The 21933-nt window shown below is 27.8% G+C and overlaps 1 protein-coding gene across 3 annotated transcripts in view; it reads left to right on the top strand.

Annotated features, from left to right (window-relative positions):
* LOC136984976 (uncharacterized) overlaps positions 1–21933 on the top strand; it is an 89574-nt gene that overhangs the window by 47332 nt on the left and 20309 nt on the right. For all 3 annotated transcript variants that reach the window (XM_067282133.1, XM_067282132.1, XM_067282134.1), the window contains 6 exons: positions 665–760; positions 9350–9472; positions 9611–9688; positions 9759–9846; positions 16102–16251; positions 17725–17827. In XM_067282133.1, the coding sequence (XP_067138234.1) occupies positions 665–760; positions 9350–9472; positions 9611–9688; positions 9759–9846; positions 16102–16251; positions 17725–17827 (638 nt within the window). The remainder of the gene's footprint in view (positions 1–664; positions 761–9349; positions 9473–9610; positions 9689–9758; positions 9847–16101; positions 16252–17724; positions 17828–21933) is intronic.

Genomic DNA, 21933 nt, shown 5'->3' with positions numbered 1-21933 from the left:
TGTTATAAATTCAAAGATATTTCTTTGTGGAAAAATTATTTATGTAGAATATTGTTTTAAGTATTTTGTAAAAATTTAATATGTTATCAATGACTAATTTAAGATATTAAAGGTTGTAGAATGATGTATAATTCAATAAATTTCAATGATTTACAACACTCCATATAATATATTTAAAAGCGTTAAGTGAAAATTTGTTGTAGATTTTCCCAATCTCTGTTTCTGTATACACGGTATATAGTTATCATATCATAGTATATCATGTTTAAACTAATTGAAATATAATAATGAGATTTGTTGTATAATAATCAGTAACATTTCAAGTTTTTATGGATGTTTTAAAAATTTTTGATGTGGCTTTTGCCCATCATGCAACACACATCCCATTAAAATTCTGGTTTTTGCCACACTTTTCCCAAGTTGATTTATATTTTATATAATTAGGTGAAATCTGTTTTTTATTATTAATAGTTAATTTTAAATATTAAGAAATGTGTACAGTTTATGAAAGATAGGAATACAAGGAATACATAATTTAAGAATAGGAAGAAAATCTTTGAATTTAGAAATTCTTTATCTGTGTCAATTCTTTGATTTTGCATTTTCAAATTTTTGAATTGTTTTTAAAAATATTAAATAATGAAACAATTACTTATCAAAACAGGAATATGTGCGGACATTACTTGCAGAGTATTTGGAAAGATTTTCTCAACTTGCTGGTAACCTCATTAATTGTGGTCCTGTTCTTAATTGGCTTGAGGTAAGTTAATAAAAATATTAAAATTATGAGGTTAAATAAAACTATATTTTCTTACTGAAGAGACAATATAAAATAAAATAATTAACCATTCCAACTTCAGCAAAAATTCTTTAATCCTAAGAACGTTTTCAAACGCATTAAGCGTCCATCTTCAGTTACATCTTTAAATTAAATATGAAATTCGAACAAATATTATGTAAATTAACGGTACGATAAATAAATAAATACATAAAAAATAAAATAAAATAAAATAAAATAAACAGGATTATCGTAATTTACAAAAATTATGCCAATATTTCATAAACAAATAAAAATAAAAATAAAACAAAAAATAAAAACTAAACAAAAAACCAACGTGTGGTTTAAACCAATCACGGATTATCGTAGTATTTCTTTACAGTTGCCTTCATCCGTCATTAAAGATTTAAAAACAATATCAGCTCTAGGATTATCGTACTTCTATGTTTAGCCCAAATCATCGCACAAAGATTTCCAAGCTGTGGAAAGCCCATCAGCGTCCCTATAATTAATGCATTGCGTACTTCTCTGCGCTCTGTGGATTTCCAATTTTTCGAAAAACTTTATTGCGTGTCTCGATCTAGTAGACCTGATGATAGAGGCTTGGTCCCAAAAGACCGTGATGCCTTGCTGCTTAGCATAACTGGCCAGGACGGTACTATCAACTGATTTTTCCACCGATCGCTTGTGTTCATTAATCCTCTTTTTTAAATTTCTCAAAGTTGCCCCTATATATACTAATTTAGAATCGAACCTATGATCCCTTAATGGTATCGAATAAATTCCTGTTAGTGAGTTACGCTCATACTTCATCTTATCATTCCTTAAAAGCTTGTATATGGTCGGATTACGTCGATAAATAACCTGCAAATTCCTACTCCTGGAAATCCTTTTAACTAACGGCTTAAGAAAAGGAATGTAATCGAGGATCACTTTTTCTCTTGGTTGGTTTCTACTCCTCCCACGTGTTCGGTTATGGTCTTTCTTGATGAGAGCATCTATTTTTTCTGTTCTGTAGCCATGTTGCAAAGCCGTTGTTCGGATGTATTGTAGCTCTTTAATTGTATCTAAAACATCGGTGCAGTGTGTGTGTGCTCTCTGTATCCACGAGCGAAATACTGCCATCTTGATATGCCCAGGGTCTGCGGAGTTCCTAGGGATAACGATTGGGACTGATGTCGGTTTCCGATAGACATTCGTGTGGATTTCCCCTCTTATACATGTTATAGTGAGATCCAAGAAATTAACACTGTTATAACTTTGCTGATCCAACTCTAGAGTTAAACCATAGGGGTTTTGATTCATTAAATCTATAAACTTTTTGATGTTGCGATTGTCCTTCCACACGATAAAGATGTCGTCCACGTATCTCACGTATAATAAAATATCATCCCCTACTATCGGGAGAATACTGCTTTCTAGCTTGCGGAGTACCAATTCGCAGAGTATATAAGACATAGGGCTACCCATCGGTACTCCTCGCCCCTGTATATAAGTTTTGTCCTTGAAGCCAAAGAAAGATGTGTGACATATCAAGTCCGCTAATTCCAAGATCTGGGTGTGGTTCTTTGCAGCGTTCTTAATATTGGCGAATCTTTAATGACAGATGAAGGCAATTGTAAAGAAATACTACGATAATCCGTGATTGGTTTAAACCGCACGTTGGTTTTTTGTTTAGTTTTTATTTTTTGTTTTATTTTTATTTTTATTTGTTTATGAAATATTGGCATAATTTTTGTAAATTACGATAATCCTGTTTATTTTACTTACAGAAAATTACAGAGTTATGTTTAATTATGTCAGACTTCACTAATTATGTCAGACTATAATGCAAAAAAATTATGGAAAATTACAGAAACACTGTATAAAGTATAGGACTAAACATGTATTAACAGATGAAACAGTAGTTTTCTTGGGAAAGCACATTTTATTTTTATTTTTTATGTATTTATTTATTTATTTATTTATCGTACCGTTAATTTACTAATATTTGTTCGAATTTAATATTTGTTCGAATTTCATATTTAATTTAAAGATGTAACTGAAGTTGGACGCTTAATGCGTTTGAAAACGTTCTTAGGATTAAAGAATTTTTGCTGAAGTTGGAATGGTTGATTATTTTATATTATGAGGTTAATTTAATGTATGATTTAAGTCATTTTTCAAAAGTTCAAAGGAAAAAAAATACAAAAAATAAATTAAAATAACATTTTTATAGCTTTTCTTCTATGAAAGAGTTAATAGTTAGAAAAAAAGATAAATCATTTTTTAAATGTAGATATAGAATCAGTAACATATATGATTCCAACAAGGAAAAACCTTCCAACCTATACACGAAATAAGTGATGTGTCAAGAGTGGTTATGTATATTTGTTTCTGAGAAAAACAAAAATGAACTTTATTTTTGTGTCTGACCCCTCCAAGTGCTAAAAATTGACCTCAAAATTCATGGCATATACATAGGCTTCTAGTCTTAAATATCCTGAGATCATTTGATGTCATTTTGAGTCATCAAATGAGATAAAAGCACATTATAGGAGACATTGTGGATGGTTGCAAAAGAGGGCTTACAAGAATGCTTCCAGAAGCTATGTGAGCACTGGAAAGTATTGTTGTTCAAGGGTTTGAAGGTGGCTGTGTACTGATGTTTTAAACTGTTTCCGGCAAGGAACTATAAGCCAAGTCCTTATGGATTGTACCATATATAAGATTTTCAATAATATTCAGTTTAATTTTGTGTAGTTGTTACATTGAAATTTTTACTGATAATTATATAAAATGTATTTGAATTTTACCAGTTAAGGAAATTGTATAACAAGTGATGGGGATATTATTCAACTTTTCCATTATAGAATTCCTTTGTTCAGTTAATGATTCAGTGTAATTTTGTAGTTTGAATTCCAAAACTGCATTAAAAATGACAGTTAATATGTTGTTAATATTGGCATTCATAATAAATACTTGAAAATTCAGATTATGAAATATTGATCCTTGACATGAACAGATAACACTGTGGAAAATTATAATATAGAAAAGTGTGTACAATCTAATCATCATCAAATTAAATAGATACTTTATGCATTCAGATACACACATTTTATGAAGGTAATGTTTCCACTATAACAACTATAATAAAAATTACTCCAAATCAGTAAAAAATCAACCACCTAAAATACATTGAAACTTGAGAAATTACATTTCTTAATATTTTCTAAACTGCTTTGAACCATGGATGCTACAGATGTAGTAATACGATTTATTTTTACATCACCACTCTAACAGCTGGAAAGGTATGCATTACATGTGAATAAATGTATGCTGTTATTTTTTAGGCCAATTTTTGGCACTTAGAGGAGCCAGACTCGAAAATGAACCTTATTTTCTTTTTTCTCACAAAAAAATACATCCACTATGTCTTGAAACATTATTTCTTTTGGGTATTGGTTGGAAAGTTTTCTTTGTAAGAAAATTACAGAAACACTGTATAAAGTATAGGACTAAACATGTATTAACAGATGAAACAGTAGTTTTCTTGGGAAATCATGGAACATTTCAGGGAGGCTACAGAAAAAATGTGAAGGATTGAGGCCACTGGAGCTGTATAGGGATCATGCTAATTTGCAAAGTAGTAGAAAATAAATTTTTATATATTTTATACAAATTTATTGTGTCACATTACAAAAGCCCTGATTTAAAATCCAATAACAAGGAAAACATAATTCATAAAGGAAAATTTGTATGATGAAATGAAAATAAAGTACTGAGATCTACTAGAAATGGAAGTTCTGAATGGATGATAGATCCATTTGGAGTAAATGTAGCTAATGTGGATCTGGGACTACAAGAATGTTTTGTGATCTGCAGAGCAATTCAGCACTTCAAGCAAGATTAGGAACAATTGCATCAGTTTCTGGATTAGTGCTTAGCATTGGAACAAGCAAAAAAAATTTTTATAACATTTTCAAGTTTCTATTTGGTTGAATCTTGTTTTAGTAGTCACTCATCTGACATCAAATGCACGAAACAGTTTGGACATTGGACATTAAGAACACGGGAGATCTTCATTTATGTTTAATAAATTTCAGCCAAATATACAAAAACTTGTTTCTTGTCATCAGCCACAAGTATCATACTAAAAGTCTTAATTAATTTAAAACTAAGACTTTTTTCATTTTTAAACATTTATCTACAGTGGTTGATCGGTTAACAAACATAATTTGTTTCAAGACTACGTTTGCTATCCGAATTGTTCATTAACCAATTATTGATTTACCATAGATTTTTGTGGAAATTTGATTAATTTGTTCTGGAGAACCCAAAAAATAAATAAAACTTATATGCTTTCTTACTATGTTTATTTACGTGTAATAACAAACTAAAAGCAATCTCTCCATTTCTTTATGGATGGCACATCTTTGTTTCTCAGATGTGATTTTCGGTACTCTTTTATCTGCTTGAGTCTTTTTGATTATATCTTTCTTAGCTAAGATTGTATCTACTGTAGACCTGTTTGAATCATCTACCTACAATATCAGACATCATCCACTCTCTACCTTGGCAGTTATCTCTTGCTTAGTTTCTATACTGAACACGGTTCTTGTCACTCTACTCTTTTTAAGCCTGATAATATTATCAGGTTTTTAAATAAAAAGTTCAGAAAAGCACTTACAAAAATTCAGAGAACAGAAATTAACTAGTACAAAAATGGTTATGTATACAACTGTGAAAGTCTCCATCCATAAACTATGTATAGATGCCATTAAAATAGTTTTACAAATCTTAAACGCAGCGTCGCTTCTCGTGTTTGTTGTGTCAGGTGTTTGTTGTCCGAACTTAAAAATCTTTCACGAAAGTGTTCGTTGTCCAATTTGTTTGCAGTTTGAACTGTTCATTAATCAATCACCCACTGTATTTTAAAATTTAATTTAATAACATGAAATACATTTTTTACAAACTTAGGAAATATGTGGAAGTTTTTCTTAGTTTATAATAATTTTTTGGATATTTTTAGCTTTTTGTTCTGTTCTATAAAATTGTATTTTTTTTTTTTTTCTTTTCTTTTTAAATGAAGAAATTTTCCTCAAGAAAGTAAATGTTACTTGTTCACTCAAAATAACATTTTTGATTCCATTATCTTCTAATTCTAAATATCATTTCCAAGTTTATAATCCAATCCTTGTTCAACAAAAATATTATTTTCTGAATGAGAGGGAAAGAGAACTGAGCTAGCCTCTGAGGTCAAAAAAGGTTGAAAACCACTGAGATAAAACTTTTTTTTTTTGACTTCCTCATCTCATTATCAGATCCTCTATGCATTTGATTGAGCAGCAATTTGAAAAAAATGGTAGACCTATAAATTTTCACTGTTGTACATCCATCTGCCTGATTGTCTGTCTGTCTTTCCTTAATCTCAAGAATGGTGTTATATAAATGAAATTCAAGACCAGATATTGGAAAGCTTAGGGACAAGAGGTCCCAATTAACTATATATGAACTTCTGATGCAAACCGGAAGTCATATTATTTCAATTCAAAAATTTTCCCCTGAAAGGAGTTAGGTAGCTGAAGGCATGATTCTATTGTTAACAGAAAAGTATGATGTACAGGTGCAAGACAGTATGGTACTAATTTGGGGTGGAGAATGTATATTTTAAATTAAATAAATTGAAAATATGATTAAAAATTGGAGTCTGGCATTTTGTTGATATCAGAATAAATAATTGCTTGTTCAAAATGCATTTCTAGATGTTGACTCCTGTACTTTATAGTATTTTTATAATTTTATTTGATACTCCATAAGTCAGTAAACTTGGAACTTGATACATGATTCTACATTTTTCTATTTTATCTTAATAGTTTTATTATATATGATTTTTATGGCAAAATTATAATTATGCAAGGCTATTCAGAATGATTGTTGCAGTTTTAAGAAAATTGCTATATATATAGCACAATTGAGATAAGAATGCATACTTTGAGAGTTTCTTTACATAACAAAGAAAACTTTATTAAATTCATTGCAAATGTTTACATGAGTGCCTTTTGTCATTATGCAAACATCTACAAAATAATCCATTTTGTCCTACACATGATCCAGCTTATCTGCCATTATGCTTCTAAGTGCAGTTATCTCCTACTCCTGCAGTTCTGGGATATTCACAGGTAGAGGAGGGACGAAATTTTGATCATTCATATAGTCCTAAAGGAAATAATCACTTAGGATTAAGTTCAGACACTGAAGTGGCCAGGACAGGAGCTTCTGATTATTTTGTACCCAGTATAACTGTGGTAAATGCTGATTTAAAAAGTCTGAAATTCCATTGTAATATAAAATTGTTGCTATTCTCACAATTGAGGTAGTAGCCACTCAGCTCTTGTATCATATCCAGATACAATGTTCTGTTAGTGTTTTCAGCAAGGAAGAATGGGCTGTACACCTTCATTTTTTGAAACTGCATAAAAGACTTCAGTTTGGGGGCGTTACATTTCTGTTTGATGTAAGCACATGGTTTTTCATCTCCCAAATTTGAACATTGTGCTTATTCACTTTACCTGAGAAATGAAAGATTGCTTCATCAAAAAATCAATTTGTCACAAAAACCATTTTCATTCATCAAAGCTTGTAGTTTGGTTCAAAACGTTTCTTTGGCATTGATCATTGGGTCTTAAAGCTTGCAGTGATGATATGATATGCTTGCTTGATATGATATGCCTTCAATATCAGTTATTTCTGTAACACACTCTACACTCTCAGTTGCAATATGTCTAATTTTCTGTTGAATTTCAAACTTGATTTTCTAGGGTTCTGTGTGAAGGTTCATCTGTTCTGCTCTACTTTCATTTCTGACCTTAAGGAATGGCTACTTCTTTTTCCCATACACAGATAAACTTTCTCTTGAAACTGTGTGTATGCCCAATTTCGGGAGAAAAGTTACCTTTTAATGGAATTTTCTGTAGAAGAATCTTTCTGAAATTGAATGTGGAAGTGTCACTGGACAACTTGATTTTCATCAAACTCAGTATGACTGACTTTAATGAAAATGAAATAACAAAACACCTCTCTCCTGTTTTCCATCATTTTGCAAAAATTGCCACCTGATAGTAATACATATGATGTACTGGATCACTTGTGGTATGAAATGAAACTGAAAGATTTTGTATTCAACACAGTGGCTAAACTTACGATATGTTTGTTGCACTGTCTCACAAAAAATTATGAAACTGTGACAGGCACTTTGGATAGTCCTGTATATTATATCTCAAATTCATACATTTATTTTTGGAAAAGATTATATGTATTGCTTATAATTTTTATAAATATTTATAAATTTTTCTTTAAATTTTGTTCTACAGTCAAATTCTTAGACATGCTGAGAGATGATTAAATTATTATTATTAAGATATTTGTTTGTCTACTGTCCATTTATATGTATATCCACCATTTAAACTCTGCTGTTCTTGTAAAAATATTAAAATATCACTTGCATTATCTATACAAAATTACAAGTTTGCATAAAATTTGATTTTAATGCCATTGCACTTAAAAATGTAAATTGTAAATTTTAATTATTAATGTTTTTTTCTATTTATATATTTACTATTTGATGTGTTTCTTAAGATTATTGGAAGTAACTTTTTGCATACTTATAATATATTGGTTATTCTTTGTTACTTTACAGACAAATAATAAAAACTGCCTTTGGTTAATGTGTATATTGAATAATCTAGTTTCAGTGGTGTAACTAGGGGGTGCGGTAGGTGCGATCTGCACCGGGCCCCTGGAAAATGATAGGCCCACAGGGGCCCCAAAATCACGAAAAAAAGACCTGAAAAATTTTTCACGGCAATCAGAACAAAGCAAAATTTGGCATTTGGATGCTCGAGCTGGGGCCCCTATTACACAGGAAAACCAGCAACTCAACTGTAATCTAGTTACACACTATACAAACCACTACACAAAAATATTTTAATCCGTTTACATAAACAAAAGAAAAAATATCTAATGCATCATTCATCAAACGAAAGAAATTGAACATCTAAACAGAATTTTAACAGAATAAATAAATTCAAAAGCCGAAATTTATAGAAAAAATTACTTGTTTTCATTTGGACGTTCCCAATTACCATTATGGAAAAAGGATACCCCTGCCAAAAAATTTTTTTCGGGGGCCCACAAATTCGGTTCTGCACCGGGCCCGGAGAATCCTAGCTACACTACTCTAGTTTTGAAAATTTCAATAAATTCAATAATAATAAAGTTTTTTAAACATATCTTTGTAAAAAGTTATTGAGATCTATAGGAACTGATGATAACTCTGTGTAGAAAAATCTTAATATATTACTAAAGATTAATCTATAAAATTTCTTTTTACAATGTTTCTGTATATATGTTGCAGTAAATTTCTGTTTAAATTATTTTTATCTATTAATCAAACATAAAAAAAAAATTATATTTTTTTTATTAAAATTACAGCCTGTATTATATTTTATTAATTTACTTTTTTTGTTAAGAAAATGAAATTATCAAAATTGAAAAATTCTTTAATGAAAAAAATGCTTGAACCAACTTTAGCTTGACAATCGAGGGAATCGATTGATTGTTGCTGATGAAGCTGCTATAAATACACCAGCTGTTGCTGCAGCTTATGTTGTTAAAAGATATTCTGCACAGGCAAATGATGAAATATCATTTGAAGTAAGTCCAAACTTTTAATTGAATATAACACACACAAAGAAATAAACACAGTTTAAAATGCAAATATTTTAATTATAAGCAAAAGCTGTTTATTATTTTGAATTGATTTTATTCACAAATAAATATTTTCATTTACAGGTAGGCGATATGGTATCTGTTATAGATATGCCACCTCCCGAAGAATCCACTTGGTGGAGAGGAAAGAAAGGTTTTGAGGTATGATAAATCGTTAAAATTAAAATTCTCGTGATTAATGACCACATAATTAAAAACAAAAATATTTTAGGTTGGCTTTTTTCCATGTGAATGCGTTGAAGTTATTGGAAATAAACTACCACAAACCATCAAAACTCCAAAAGTCCCTACAAAGCCAGGTATTATGATTCATAAGTATGAAAATTTATTAATTTTCATACTCATTATAATTTGGAAATTTATTTATTTCAAAAAGACGTTGATTAGTTTTATTTCATATTTGTGTTTCAGTCTGTTGTGAATTATATGCATCAGATATGCATTTTTTCTCAGTTTGTCCTCTACCGTTTTAATTTTTGTTTTCATTCAACAGTTAATTTATTTGGATTATGTGGATGGATGTTTTGAAATTATAAAATATTTGATTAACACTTGAAAGTTTTTGATTCATTTTTAAGTAAAAATAAAAAAAGAGAGACAATTTCAATATCATAATGTAATCTCTAGTCTTTCGATAAACACATTTTAAAATTTTAAAATATTGCATATACTACAATAAATATATACTCTTTTATGAAATAATGTATTTAAAAAGTTTCATTTATTTAAAGTTTACTTAGGTATGCCTGAATTAGCTTTCTTACAATAGTCTATTGCTTTGGATTCTTAGAGAAAGGAAAAGTACATATTTGCTATGTCCAGTTTCAACAAAAACTGAAGTAATTAGGCATGCTTAGTTTAAGTTATATGCCTAACAATTAAAGTAAATTGACACCTGTATGATTTGTTTAACTTTTCTCTTGTCATTTTCAAATTTTTTGTCATTATAAGACTTAACACCTTTCAGATTTAATTATACTTTAAACATCTGTTGCAAGTTTTAAAACATTGTAATTGAAGTTAGTTAATTTTATTAAAATTCAGCTTAGGTCATTATTTAAAAAAATATATATAAAATATCAAATTCTTTATTTAAACTTTTAATGTACAAACTTTTTCATGAAAGTTTTTTCCAATTAAAATAGAAACTTGCTAATTTCAATTTATCAATAATTAAATTATAAATTTCAGTATGTCATTTATCATCATACCATATTTATTAGTGTTTTGAAAATAAAAAGATGCCTTAGGTTAATGTGATATTTTTTGTTGTTTAAATTTAATTTTAAAAAGTTTTGTATAGTTACATATATAAGAGAATGTTGATTTGTTTTTACAATATTGAAAATTAAATATACTGTATTTTATGGACTATAAGACACACTTTTTTTTTCGAAAAATTGCCTCCAAAATTCAGGTGCGTCTTATAGTCTGTAGCGACTTATAGGTATTTTTTTAAAAAATTGCTTAAAAATTAAGGTGCATCTTATAGTTTGTAGCGTCTTATAGTCTGTAAAATACGGTATATATAAATATATAATTGTTTTTTATAGTTTTTTAATAAAATTTTTTGCATGTATTTAATAAGCAGATAATCTTCCAATTTGCATTTAGAATGCATTCCTTAGACAGTTTGTACTATAATGTAATTGGTTGGATAAAGATTAAACCAATTATAGTGTCATCTGTATCTCATTACAGTTGCAATGTGATCTGCAGCAATATCATTCTTATTACTTGGTTTTTGCCTTCAATAAATCTATAAAATTAATTCCTTTTATTCTCTATAGATGTGATGAACAGATCTTTCATACAGATACAGACCTCTCTTTCTAATAATCATATTAGAGAAAGAGAGACAGATCCAGATGGCATTATAATTGATTAAAGTTCATTGAACTATCTTACAGGATTCTACTTTTCAAAAATTGTCATGTAATTCAGTGGCATGTATTATACAATTCTACTATTTAATACTTTCTGATTTAAAATACTTATTAAATTTTTAAATTTTGGATAGGATATATTCTCTGAAGAAATTTTTATTTCTGTCAAAAATCTTAGTTCTCTTTTAGTGCCATGAGGTGAAAGAGAGTCAAAAACAAAAGTAAATATATCCAGTTTGCTTGAACTTTATATTAATAATACTTTGATTTGGATAATTAAACAATTATCTGAATCAAAGTGTATATATATATATATAATATATATATATATATATATATATAATTTGATTTTTTTGAATTGCTTAAATATTCTAATTTATCTAATCTATATGCATAAATGTTTTCTTACATTCTTTTTTATGCATATTACACAAATTATCATTCCATTTTATTTTGATTTTAAATACATTTAAACCAAAATAAAGTTAAATAAATATATTAAAAATTGAGAAAGTATTTAAAATATTCCTCTGTTGCATGTTTTGAGTACTGTATTTTCCAAACAAAAGAAAAATTCATAATAGTGAGTAACATTATACATATGTTATAATGCTACTTATTGAGTAAATATTAACATTTCTACATAATACAAGAATAACGACGATTGCTTTTATGTCAAGTAAGCAATGCTTCCGTATTTACATGCATATGAAGTTTGAATATTTTTCCATCCTTAAGCAGTATACTGTATAAGTGCATATTAAATGTGTATTTGTAGATTTCTCAATTTAATGAAAAAGAGCAATCTTCTATAAATGCAATATATCAAAGATTCAAATTAGCTAAATGAATATAATACTTTGTTTCAAAATCAATATTAATTGACAAAATTTATGAATTAAGTAAGAAAATTGTAATGTAGAGATGAAAAACTTTAAAAAAAAAAAATGAAATCAATACAGTGTTGAAATCTTGGAAATTTATTTGATTTATAAAACATATACTTTGTAGATTTTAAAATTGACTTGATAAGAAATGGAATAACAAATTTTTAAAATATCTATTTAATTTGTCAAGTTATATTAGTAGAATTGCATTTCTGTAACTATGTCTTTTATAAATATTATTTAATAAATATACTGGACACATTGTCAAGTAAATTTTTAAATCAAAGATTTGAATTTATATAGAATTCTCCTCTTTCTCATTCCTCACTCGCTTCCTTTCTTCAGCCTAGACTCTTTAGTATAGGCTCATAATAATACTTGACAGAAACTTACTAAGTACAAATAGGAATGTTTTTTTAATTAAATAAGTTTTAATTTAACATAGATACCTTTTTAGTTATTATTCTCAAATGCTTCACTTGAACAAAAGACAAAATATGCATTTGATTACAATAACTAAAATATTTATGTAATGTTAAATTAAGGCCTTTAATTAAAGGTGTTTTTATTTGTTTAAAAATTTATGTATCATAATTAATCAAAAATATATCAGAATTTTTTTAAGATTTGTGTGTGTATTTCACGATTCAAATAAAATAAGCAGAATGAAATAATAATAGATATTTTTAACAAGGTCAGTGAAATGAATAAAATAGTCGAAGCATGTGTTATCAGTTTATGCAGAGCCTACTTTAATGTGAAGTAGATTTGCATTCCTCCAGACAAGGATAGATATTTTATGGTTAATGAGTTTGGCTAATACATAATATAATCATATCTTTGTCCCATAAATTCAATAACAATTATATTTTGTTTAATACAAAGCACATTGCTTTCATCTTTATTGAAGTTGCATGAACCAAATGAACCACTTTCACAGTAGAACAACACGTCTTGTGGCATGCTTTTCAACTTTAACATTGGCCACAATTCTTATAACATCAATGTTGTTGTCATTGACAATGCAGATGTTGGTATATGTCACAAACAATGTTCACTCAAACTCAAAAATTACTTTCTATTATAGTCAGTGAGTGCTTTGTATGCTGTGACGACATTCAACAATTAGTTCAGTTGACATGTGCATCAGAGACTGGAGGCTTTTTGTTTACTGTTTTTATCTTGTAGGCACTAAGAGGACCTTTTTTCCAGACCCATCGTGGGTGATGAGGGACAGATTAGACATATCTGGGAAAGATCATCCTTTGAAAAATTTCTTGGATTTTTTATCTTTCTTGATTTGATTCCTCCTCTTGTAGACTGGTAGGTCAATGTCTTAATCATTATGACCATCTGACTGATGAAGAAGATGGCCTGCTTGTTTGGCAGATTTTTGATTAAAACTCTGTAGTGTTACAAATTAGCTCTTATTATTCATTGTTTTAATAATGGAAATAGCTAAACAACTGAATTACAATAAGTTAAGACTAAAAATGAATTGTTTTCAACAAAATAAGTTAGTTTTATATTTGTAAAGTTTTTATGCATATTCAGCTCCAGGATTTTATTTGGTGGCTAGGTTAGACTGTTATATCAACTCTAGTTGATGTTGAAAAAAGGAGTATTGCTTTTTCCTTTATGCCACTTTGTTTTTCAATAACTCCTTCCTCACTGTGTGCATTAAGGAAAAATTTTTGTTTCTTTTTAAACATGCCCATTATGGTTTGGTTGGTTGGATGATGACAGATGAAGTTGAGGCTAACATATTTAAAATTCCTAGGGTTTTTCAACCCATCTGGATTCAATCCTGGGTTTCCCAGAGTGGTAGACTTCCATCTTAATTGCTTGGCCATACTGCCGTCTTCTTTATTCCACTGTATCTCAATAAGGTAAATGTATGGAGTAACACTTGTTTATTTATTTCTTTAAACTTATCTAAACAAGATAATGAAATGGCTGGGAGAAAATTTGGCTTCCACTATTTGATAGTATGACTACTGATTATTTTTGTAAAGTTTGCTTAACATGAATTTTATTAATAAAAAAATATCAATTTTTAAGTCCTTTGAATTTATATTATCAAAAAGTAAATACATGACTATAGTTACTTTTAATGATTTCTAGAATGTAAGCATTAAAAGTCCTTAGTAATAGTTTATTTGAATTAATTGTCCTAATTTTTAAATTGTATTGAATGAATGAAACAAAATTCATTAAATTTGTTTACTGAATTTAAATGAAATAAAATTCTCAAAGTGGCAACCCTACAGTTTTCAGAATTTTAAGGAACGATAAAAAACAATATGGCCATAATTCTGCCACAGAAATATACTCCATCCCATTAAATGATTAATGTTTTGGATCTAATCTAATCTATGTGGGTGCCACGATGTGCAACTTACGGTGATGACTCAAGGAGCATAAATATACAATTGATAAGAAGCTCAATAACACCACACTAGCAGCATATGCATGGCAACAGGACATTCATGTCCAATGGGAGCAAACATCAATTATTCAGTTTTTAAACTCTGTAGTGTATAAATCTATTTTATATTAATTAAACTAGCATTTGTTTAAAACTTAAAATATCTAATAACTTCCAAGTTAGAATAATTATAAATCAAAAATTGACTTTTCACATGGGCCGCATGATTGCTCACATTATTTTTTCCTATGACCACTGCAGGGTTAAAATGATTAACCTTTAATGCTTACAAAACTTTATTAAGGTTGGTAATGATGACATGTTATCAGCCACAAACTGAGACTGATAAAAAAAAAAAAAAGTCTATTAACCTTCAAATAATGATAATCAAATTCTGATTACAATAAAGAAAGGTTTATAATGTATTCTAACCTGGGTTATATATGTCAATGTTAAATGTTATCAGTCAGTTATATTATTTTATCAACTTTGTCAGTTTTGATCAAAATAACTGAGTGATGATATTATCTGTAAGCAGAGTCTAATGTATTTAGAAATGTTTACAAAAGTATAAATTTAAAAAAAATAATTTTGATCAGTTTGCCTTGTACTTTTGAAAATTAAATCACTATCGACATGATATTGCAAACTATGCTTATGAGTAACAGTTATTCATTTTTATATCAGAATCTTTTACATTTTATTTTATTTTTTCTTTAATAAATTCTTTAATAATATCAATAACAATGAAAATACAATGTAATAATTACTATACTATGTATTAAAATGTACTCTATAGTACATTTTAATGTACAAAGTACATGCAACTTTGTCTCTGTTTTATTAAATTAAAAGTGAAAAGAAATAAAAAAATTTTTCTGTGTTTGTGTATAAAATACATCAAACATAGAAGGTACTGTAGCCATATGTATGCCGTTCAGAGAGATCCTACCTTTCTCTACTGTCTATCTCCTCTCCCTCCTTCTTCCCCCCTTTATGCCGGCTAAACACTTCGTGTATGGCCGATGTCTTTCTTGTATGTATGTATGTATGTGAGTAAAAAAATAGCAACAGAACAAACTGCTTTCATATCAATACTGTTACTTGCTTTAAGTAATTTTTATGTAAAGACAAAAAATTTATTAATTAATAGCAAATAGTAAATTTAATAATTTGTTTACATGGAAATATTTTGTAAATAAAAATCTGTATAATATTCTGTAAATGTTTATCATATTCATTTAATTATAACTGTTTATTTAATGAACTTAAGTTGTTCCTAATTTAAAGTGTAAAATTAAGATGAATGTTAAAATATATATATTGTAATGGTTGTAAACATCTATTTTACAGTTCTAAGAAAACATGGAAAATTAATTGCATTTTTTCGTTCGTTTCTTCTTTCGCGTCCTTCTCGACGTAAATTAAAGCAGACCGGAATTCTTAAAGAGAGAGTTTTTGGTTGTGACTTAGGAGAACATTTAATGAATACGGGACGTGATAGTAAGTATTAGTTATAAGAATTATAAAACATTTTACAATTTCAGAAAAATAGAGAATATTTTTATGAAACTTGCCTAGAAATTTTTTTAATTATTACAAAAATTTTATCTACAGACTATTTAAATTTTTCAAATTAATATATTTTAATGTAAATCTCTTGCCATTTTAAAGTTTTGACTAGTACAGTGAGTACACTGTTTTGATTCACTATATTATGTTTTACATTTAGTATAGACTTTAAACTTTAAAGAATAAAACTAAACTACTTTACATTTTAATTTATTTGCCTGATAATTCATTTACTGCTTAATTTCATGTATTCATATTGTTTCCCATCAACTCCTTAATGAAAATACTGACTAACCACTTAATTGTTTTTATGATTCTTATTGTGAGTCTTTACATATCAAATACTGTAATTATTATTCCTCAATGTTGAAAGTTTAAAAATATCTCTACTAATTGAATTGTATAGTATTTTTTTTTAATCACCATGTAGTACTATATTAAAAAATTGTTACCGCTTAATTTATTTAGAGAGCTTAATTTCTTAGACTGCTAGGATTGTATTGCCCAATTTTCCTTTATTTTTATATCTCATAATATACATTATTTTACAAAGAAAAGAAAATTGGGCAATACAATCCTAGCAGTTTCTGCTAGCCAACAAGATGTACAGGTAAAGTGGGAGGATGCTATGATAAATAGACCTATCAGGAGTTGTAATGTTGTCAGGTATTTGGAGACTGGAAATAAAATGTGGTTTTCTATTGGCTTTTTATATCAACTATAGTGACTCAAAAACCTTATCGTCCACTGGAGATCCACTTATGAAATTAACTTGCTCTAATTGTTTCATGCTGTAGTGTTTATATAGTATATTGTTATTTTAATTTGTCTTCCACTTTTATTTTTGTTATTTTTTACATTACTTTATATTTTTTTATTTGTTCACTGGAGATTTTTATTGAGTTTAAAAATTTCTATATATTCTGTTTATATTAGGGTGTTCTTTGCATTCACTTCATTTAAAGTTATTTTTATTCTAAGTGAAGAAGACCCTAATAACCAAGGTTAAAAATGTTTTTACTCTATTAAAACATATTGCTGGAATTAAGAGGTGTGTTTACTTTTATTTTTGGGATCTTCTCCAGTTATATTTGTTACATTTACTGAGAAACATAACGTAAAAAGCTCCAAAGTAGGCTATAATAAAGTAAAATGTAATGCCTTATATTTTATTTTATTTATTTGATAACATGATAAAACATTAAGAAAATCATAATCATTACAGAAATCGAAATAAAAAATAATTATTTTAGAAATTCCTTTATAAAATTTAAAAATTCAATCCTGAAGATAATTATAAAGTGTTTTCAGTGCAAACGTTTAATATCTGATTATTAGTTTAAAAACTGTTAGAATTATTAAATTAATCATTAGATCAATGTCACTTTTTCTGTCTTTTTCTAGTTCCACTTGTTTTAAAATGTTGTACAGAATTTATAGAAGAGCATGGGATTCTTGATGGAATTTACAGGCTTTCTGGAGTAACCTCAAACATTCAAAAATTACGGTAAGAAGTATTTTTTGAGTCGGTAATGGAATATAATATAAAATATGAAACTTAATTTATGCACGTAAATATGTTGTTTATGATGCCAAATATAGAATAAGAATAAAGCAAATTAGTTTGCTTTATTTTTATTAACTTCTGATTTAAAATTAGCATATGTATTATTAAAGTGAGTATTTAATAGAAAATTCAAATATTTTGTTATAGTAACAAAACTGTTCATTTTAATCATTTTATCTCTTGATTTTAACATAGAAGCAAACTAAGCTGTGTTCTTATTTTAACTAATAATAAAACAGTCATCATATATTCTAATGCCAAGTTTTATAATTTTTGTAAAGGTAACTTGCATGTGTATCTATATATTACTCTTCGGAGACAAACCAGATTCGATTATTTATATCATATCATTTATTATTCTTAACCAGTAAAGTTTTGGAATAAATTATTTGGTTTTAATAAAAAATTTCAGTCCAATATTTTTGCCAATTTATTTTGATATCAACATATAAATCTGTTTAAATGACAATTAGTAAATTATCTAATAATAGAAATAACTATATCAATTATTTTATACTTAGTTTATGCTTATTATGTAATAGTTAACTACTTAGTTAATTATAATAGAGCCTTATTCCATAATAATTCATTACAATTACACCTGAGCTATTACTGTATAAAGAATTGCAATGTATATGGGAAATTTTTTTTTCAGTGCAGTTTTTGATATCTGAAAATGAATAAAACTTGTGTTATGAGTCCGTCTGTATAGAAACTTGGATTTTGTGGTTAATTTTTGATGAACGATATTGATAGATAGCAACAATTTGTAGTCTGATATGTACAGTATTGTTTTTGATAATCTTATTTTGTTTTCTATATATTGTTAACAATATTGTCCTATTCAAGTATGTTTCTTTCATAATTGTGTGCTGATAATATGGAGTTGAATTGTAATCAAGAATCTTTCCATTTTAGAAAATAAACTTCTGGACAAACCACAATTTGTATTTTGTTTTTTCAAGATTTAGGATTAAGGTTAAGGTTGTTTTTATTGCATTCCCCTCAATGTTTTGATCCCAGGTTTGTCATTATCAGGTAAATGTGAAAGCCATTTTCAACAATTCTTGCAATATAACATTTCTAAATTTAAAAGATTATTGATTACATACTTCATAGCCATCAAAAATCTGACAAACCTCTAATTTTGTTTATCTATCTGTAAATTAAATCTCTCTCAGCATTTATCAAAATTTTTCATTTTCCAAAATTTGCTTTGTTGGTTTTGTTGTTTTTATTTTTCACTTTATTATTACTTATTGTAAATGTTAAGGCAGAAAATCTAAGCATACAAGTCTTGAATTATATATATACTCAATAGAACTAGCCCACTTATTTTCTGTCTTTTTTAAATATAACAACAACATTATGCCCAAAAATGGGGTGTACCTTTCAGGAGACTTATGCAAATTGGTAGCAACATCTTGAAAATAGAAGTTTTGAGAGATTTCATACCAGAAATTATCCTCTACAACAGATTTATGGATGATATTCTGATAATATGGAAATCAAAACCAGACATCAACAAGGTAGTAAATGCTTTTAACAATAATCCCTATGGCCTAAGTTTAAATGTAGATCAACAGTGGTTCACTTTCTGGATATAGCCATGACTCTCTAGAATATATATATTAATACATGGGTGTTCTACAAACCAAATTATCATCCACTATTCATACCTTTCCATTCACACAACCCACTTGCTTATAAAATTGCAGAATTCAGAGCTGCAGTCAGATGAACATATACACTGTTCAGACATCACAAACAGCATGAAAGAGCTCAAATATTTAGAAAAAATAACCATAACGCATGGATATGATAAAAAGCTAATACAAAACCTGACGCAAAAAATGGATTACAAATGTATGAAGCATCCACACCTGGAGATCACCAATACATAACCACATCTTGCAACAACTAGGCGAATAATTACAGTTTTTGAACTTAGACTCAAATAGATTTATAAACAAATTGCTAAATTTTTAAATATTAACACAGAGACACAGACTAAAATTTTTCACAGTGTTGTATATGATAGAGAACCAACTAACATTTTAGTCTGTGTCTCTGTGTTACACACTACAGTGTTATTAGAGGAAGTCGTTTATTGTGTTTTAAATATTATCTTATGCTTCTGTAGAAATGCCACGATCTGTAAATTACTACACAAAAGTAAAAGTAAAAATGAGATAGACAACAAAATGCACATGGTGTATATTCAGTCCCGGTAACAGACAAAAGATTTAATTGCCAACTTACGTACATCATTGGGTCAAAATTAGATTTTCAAAATACAGAATCTATGAACACAAATATGATATAAATAACAATAAATCAACAACCACTTTAGCTCAATATGCAACAAAGCCTGGAGTGTTCATAAATATAAACGAAGCAAAAATAATAAGATGAATATGATGAATATTTTAACATATACAAACTTTAAACTATATACAAATCATATACATATTATAAAATGCTTTTTTATATTCAGTATATATATTACAAATAATTACGCCTTTTACAAACTTCTAATAAACAGCTCAAAATTAATAATAATGTTAATATTTCTGTGGCTATTTTCAGCAAGCTTTGCATTTAGAATGTTATTTTTATTGTAAGTGTATGTAGATATCTCTAGCTACATTTAGTTTGTTCAAATAGATGAAAAAATCACTTTGTTTATTGAACATTTGCTTTTATATATAGTTTTGGGTTTTATACAGGCTATATTGTTAATAGATTATATGGCAATGTAAGTAGCAAAATGTTCAGAAAAATGTTTATTAATGCTTGAAATATTTTATATTAATCACTGTGAATTTTATCAATTCATAACGTTTTTCATCATGTTTTTAAAGCATTTATTTCTAAGAATTTTGCATATTATATTTTTAAAATTTAAACATCTGTTTTAGAATTTATATAAATCTCTGTTCTGAAAACTGATGTGATAAAGGATCATTTTCAAGTATTGGATTTTTCAAAACATTAACATTTGTTTCTCTTCTACTATTATTTGTTTCTTAAAGTTAATCTTCTAGGTTTTGTTTCACTTATTCTAAGATGGATGGAAAGAGATTAGATCACGTGTGATTGATTACTGTGCTCAGTATCTTTTAGTTGTCATTCGTTCTGTTCCATGATATTTGATTATGGATACAATATTTTGAATAATGCATAAAGTATTTATCTGTATACTGTAGTGTCTATTTCTAATTTACTGAATGCATGATGAATGTCTTTTGCAATGATCATTATGGATAAAAAACTTTGTTCACATAATGTTGCCTTCTGAAGCTCATTGATTTGATTCATTGTTCACTTGATTCGGTGGAACTATCAGTTATTCCTCCTAATTTTAAAAGAAAACTGTAATTCAAAACTGGAAAAGACAATTCCATGCGTTTAAATGTTAGAAAAAAACTTGAAATGATTAACTAAAGTTACATTATTTGGAAGTAAAGATTAATATGGGCATGTTTACTTTGTTCTAATATACAGTACACTTCTGCTTATCCAAACAATTTGTTTATTTTTCTGATAAATTTCCAGTCAAAAATAAAAAGAAATTGTAGATTAATTTTTAAAAAAAGGTGGAATGATGTGTAGTCCTGTTTTACTAGCTTTTCTTTACATACAACACTGCTAATCTGAGTGATTTTATATGACAATTAATTTGGATTAAATTAATGAGAGTGGACTGTAGTCATTTATTCCAGTTATTGTTTACATCAGATAAACTACAATAGGATCTTGTTTTATGTGGGATTGATATATATATAGATTTATGTTTTTTTTGGATGGCAAATACTTAGATTAACCCTTGGATGCAAGAAGTAATTCTGACTTTTTTTTTATTACAAATTCATTTTGAAGGAAATTTAGAAGTATAAAATTTGAAGCAATATTTTACAGCTTCTCTTTCTTTGAGAAAAAACTATCAAGATGAAATGAAAACAAAGTTCTGATGCAAACAATGAAATTTAAGGAAAGATGTGATGATACTTTAATATTAACACTAACCTTTATTTTCCAGTTGG

Source organism: Centruroides vittatus, unplaced genomic scaffold (genome assembly GCF_030686945.1).
Source record: "Centruroides vittatus isolate TY-2023 unplaced genomic scaffold, ASM3068694v2 contig_941, whole genome shotgun sequence".
Lineage (NCBI taxonomy): Eukaryota > Metazoa > Arthropoda > Arachnida > Scorpiones > Buthidae > Centruroides > Centruroides vittatus.
Note: the sequence above shows the minus strand (reverse complement) of the source record. Positions and strands in the feature narration are given on the sequence as shown.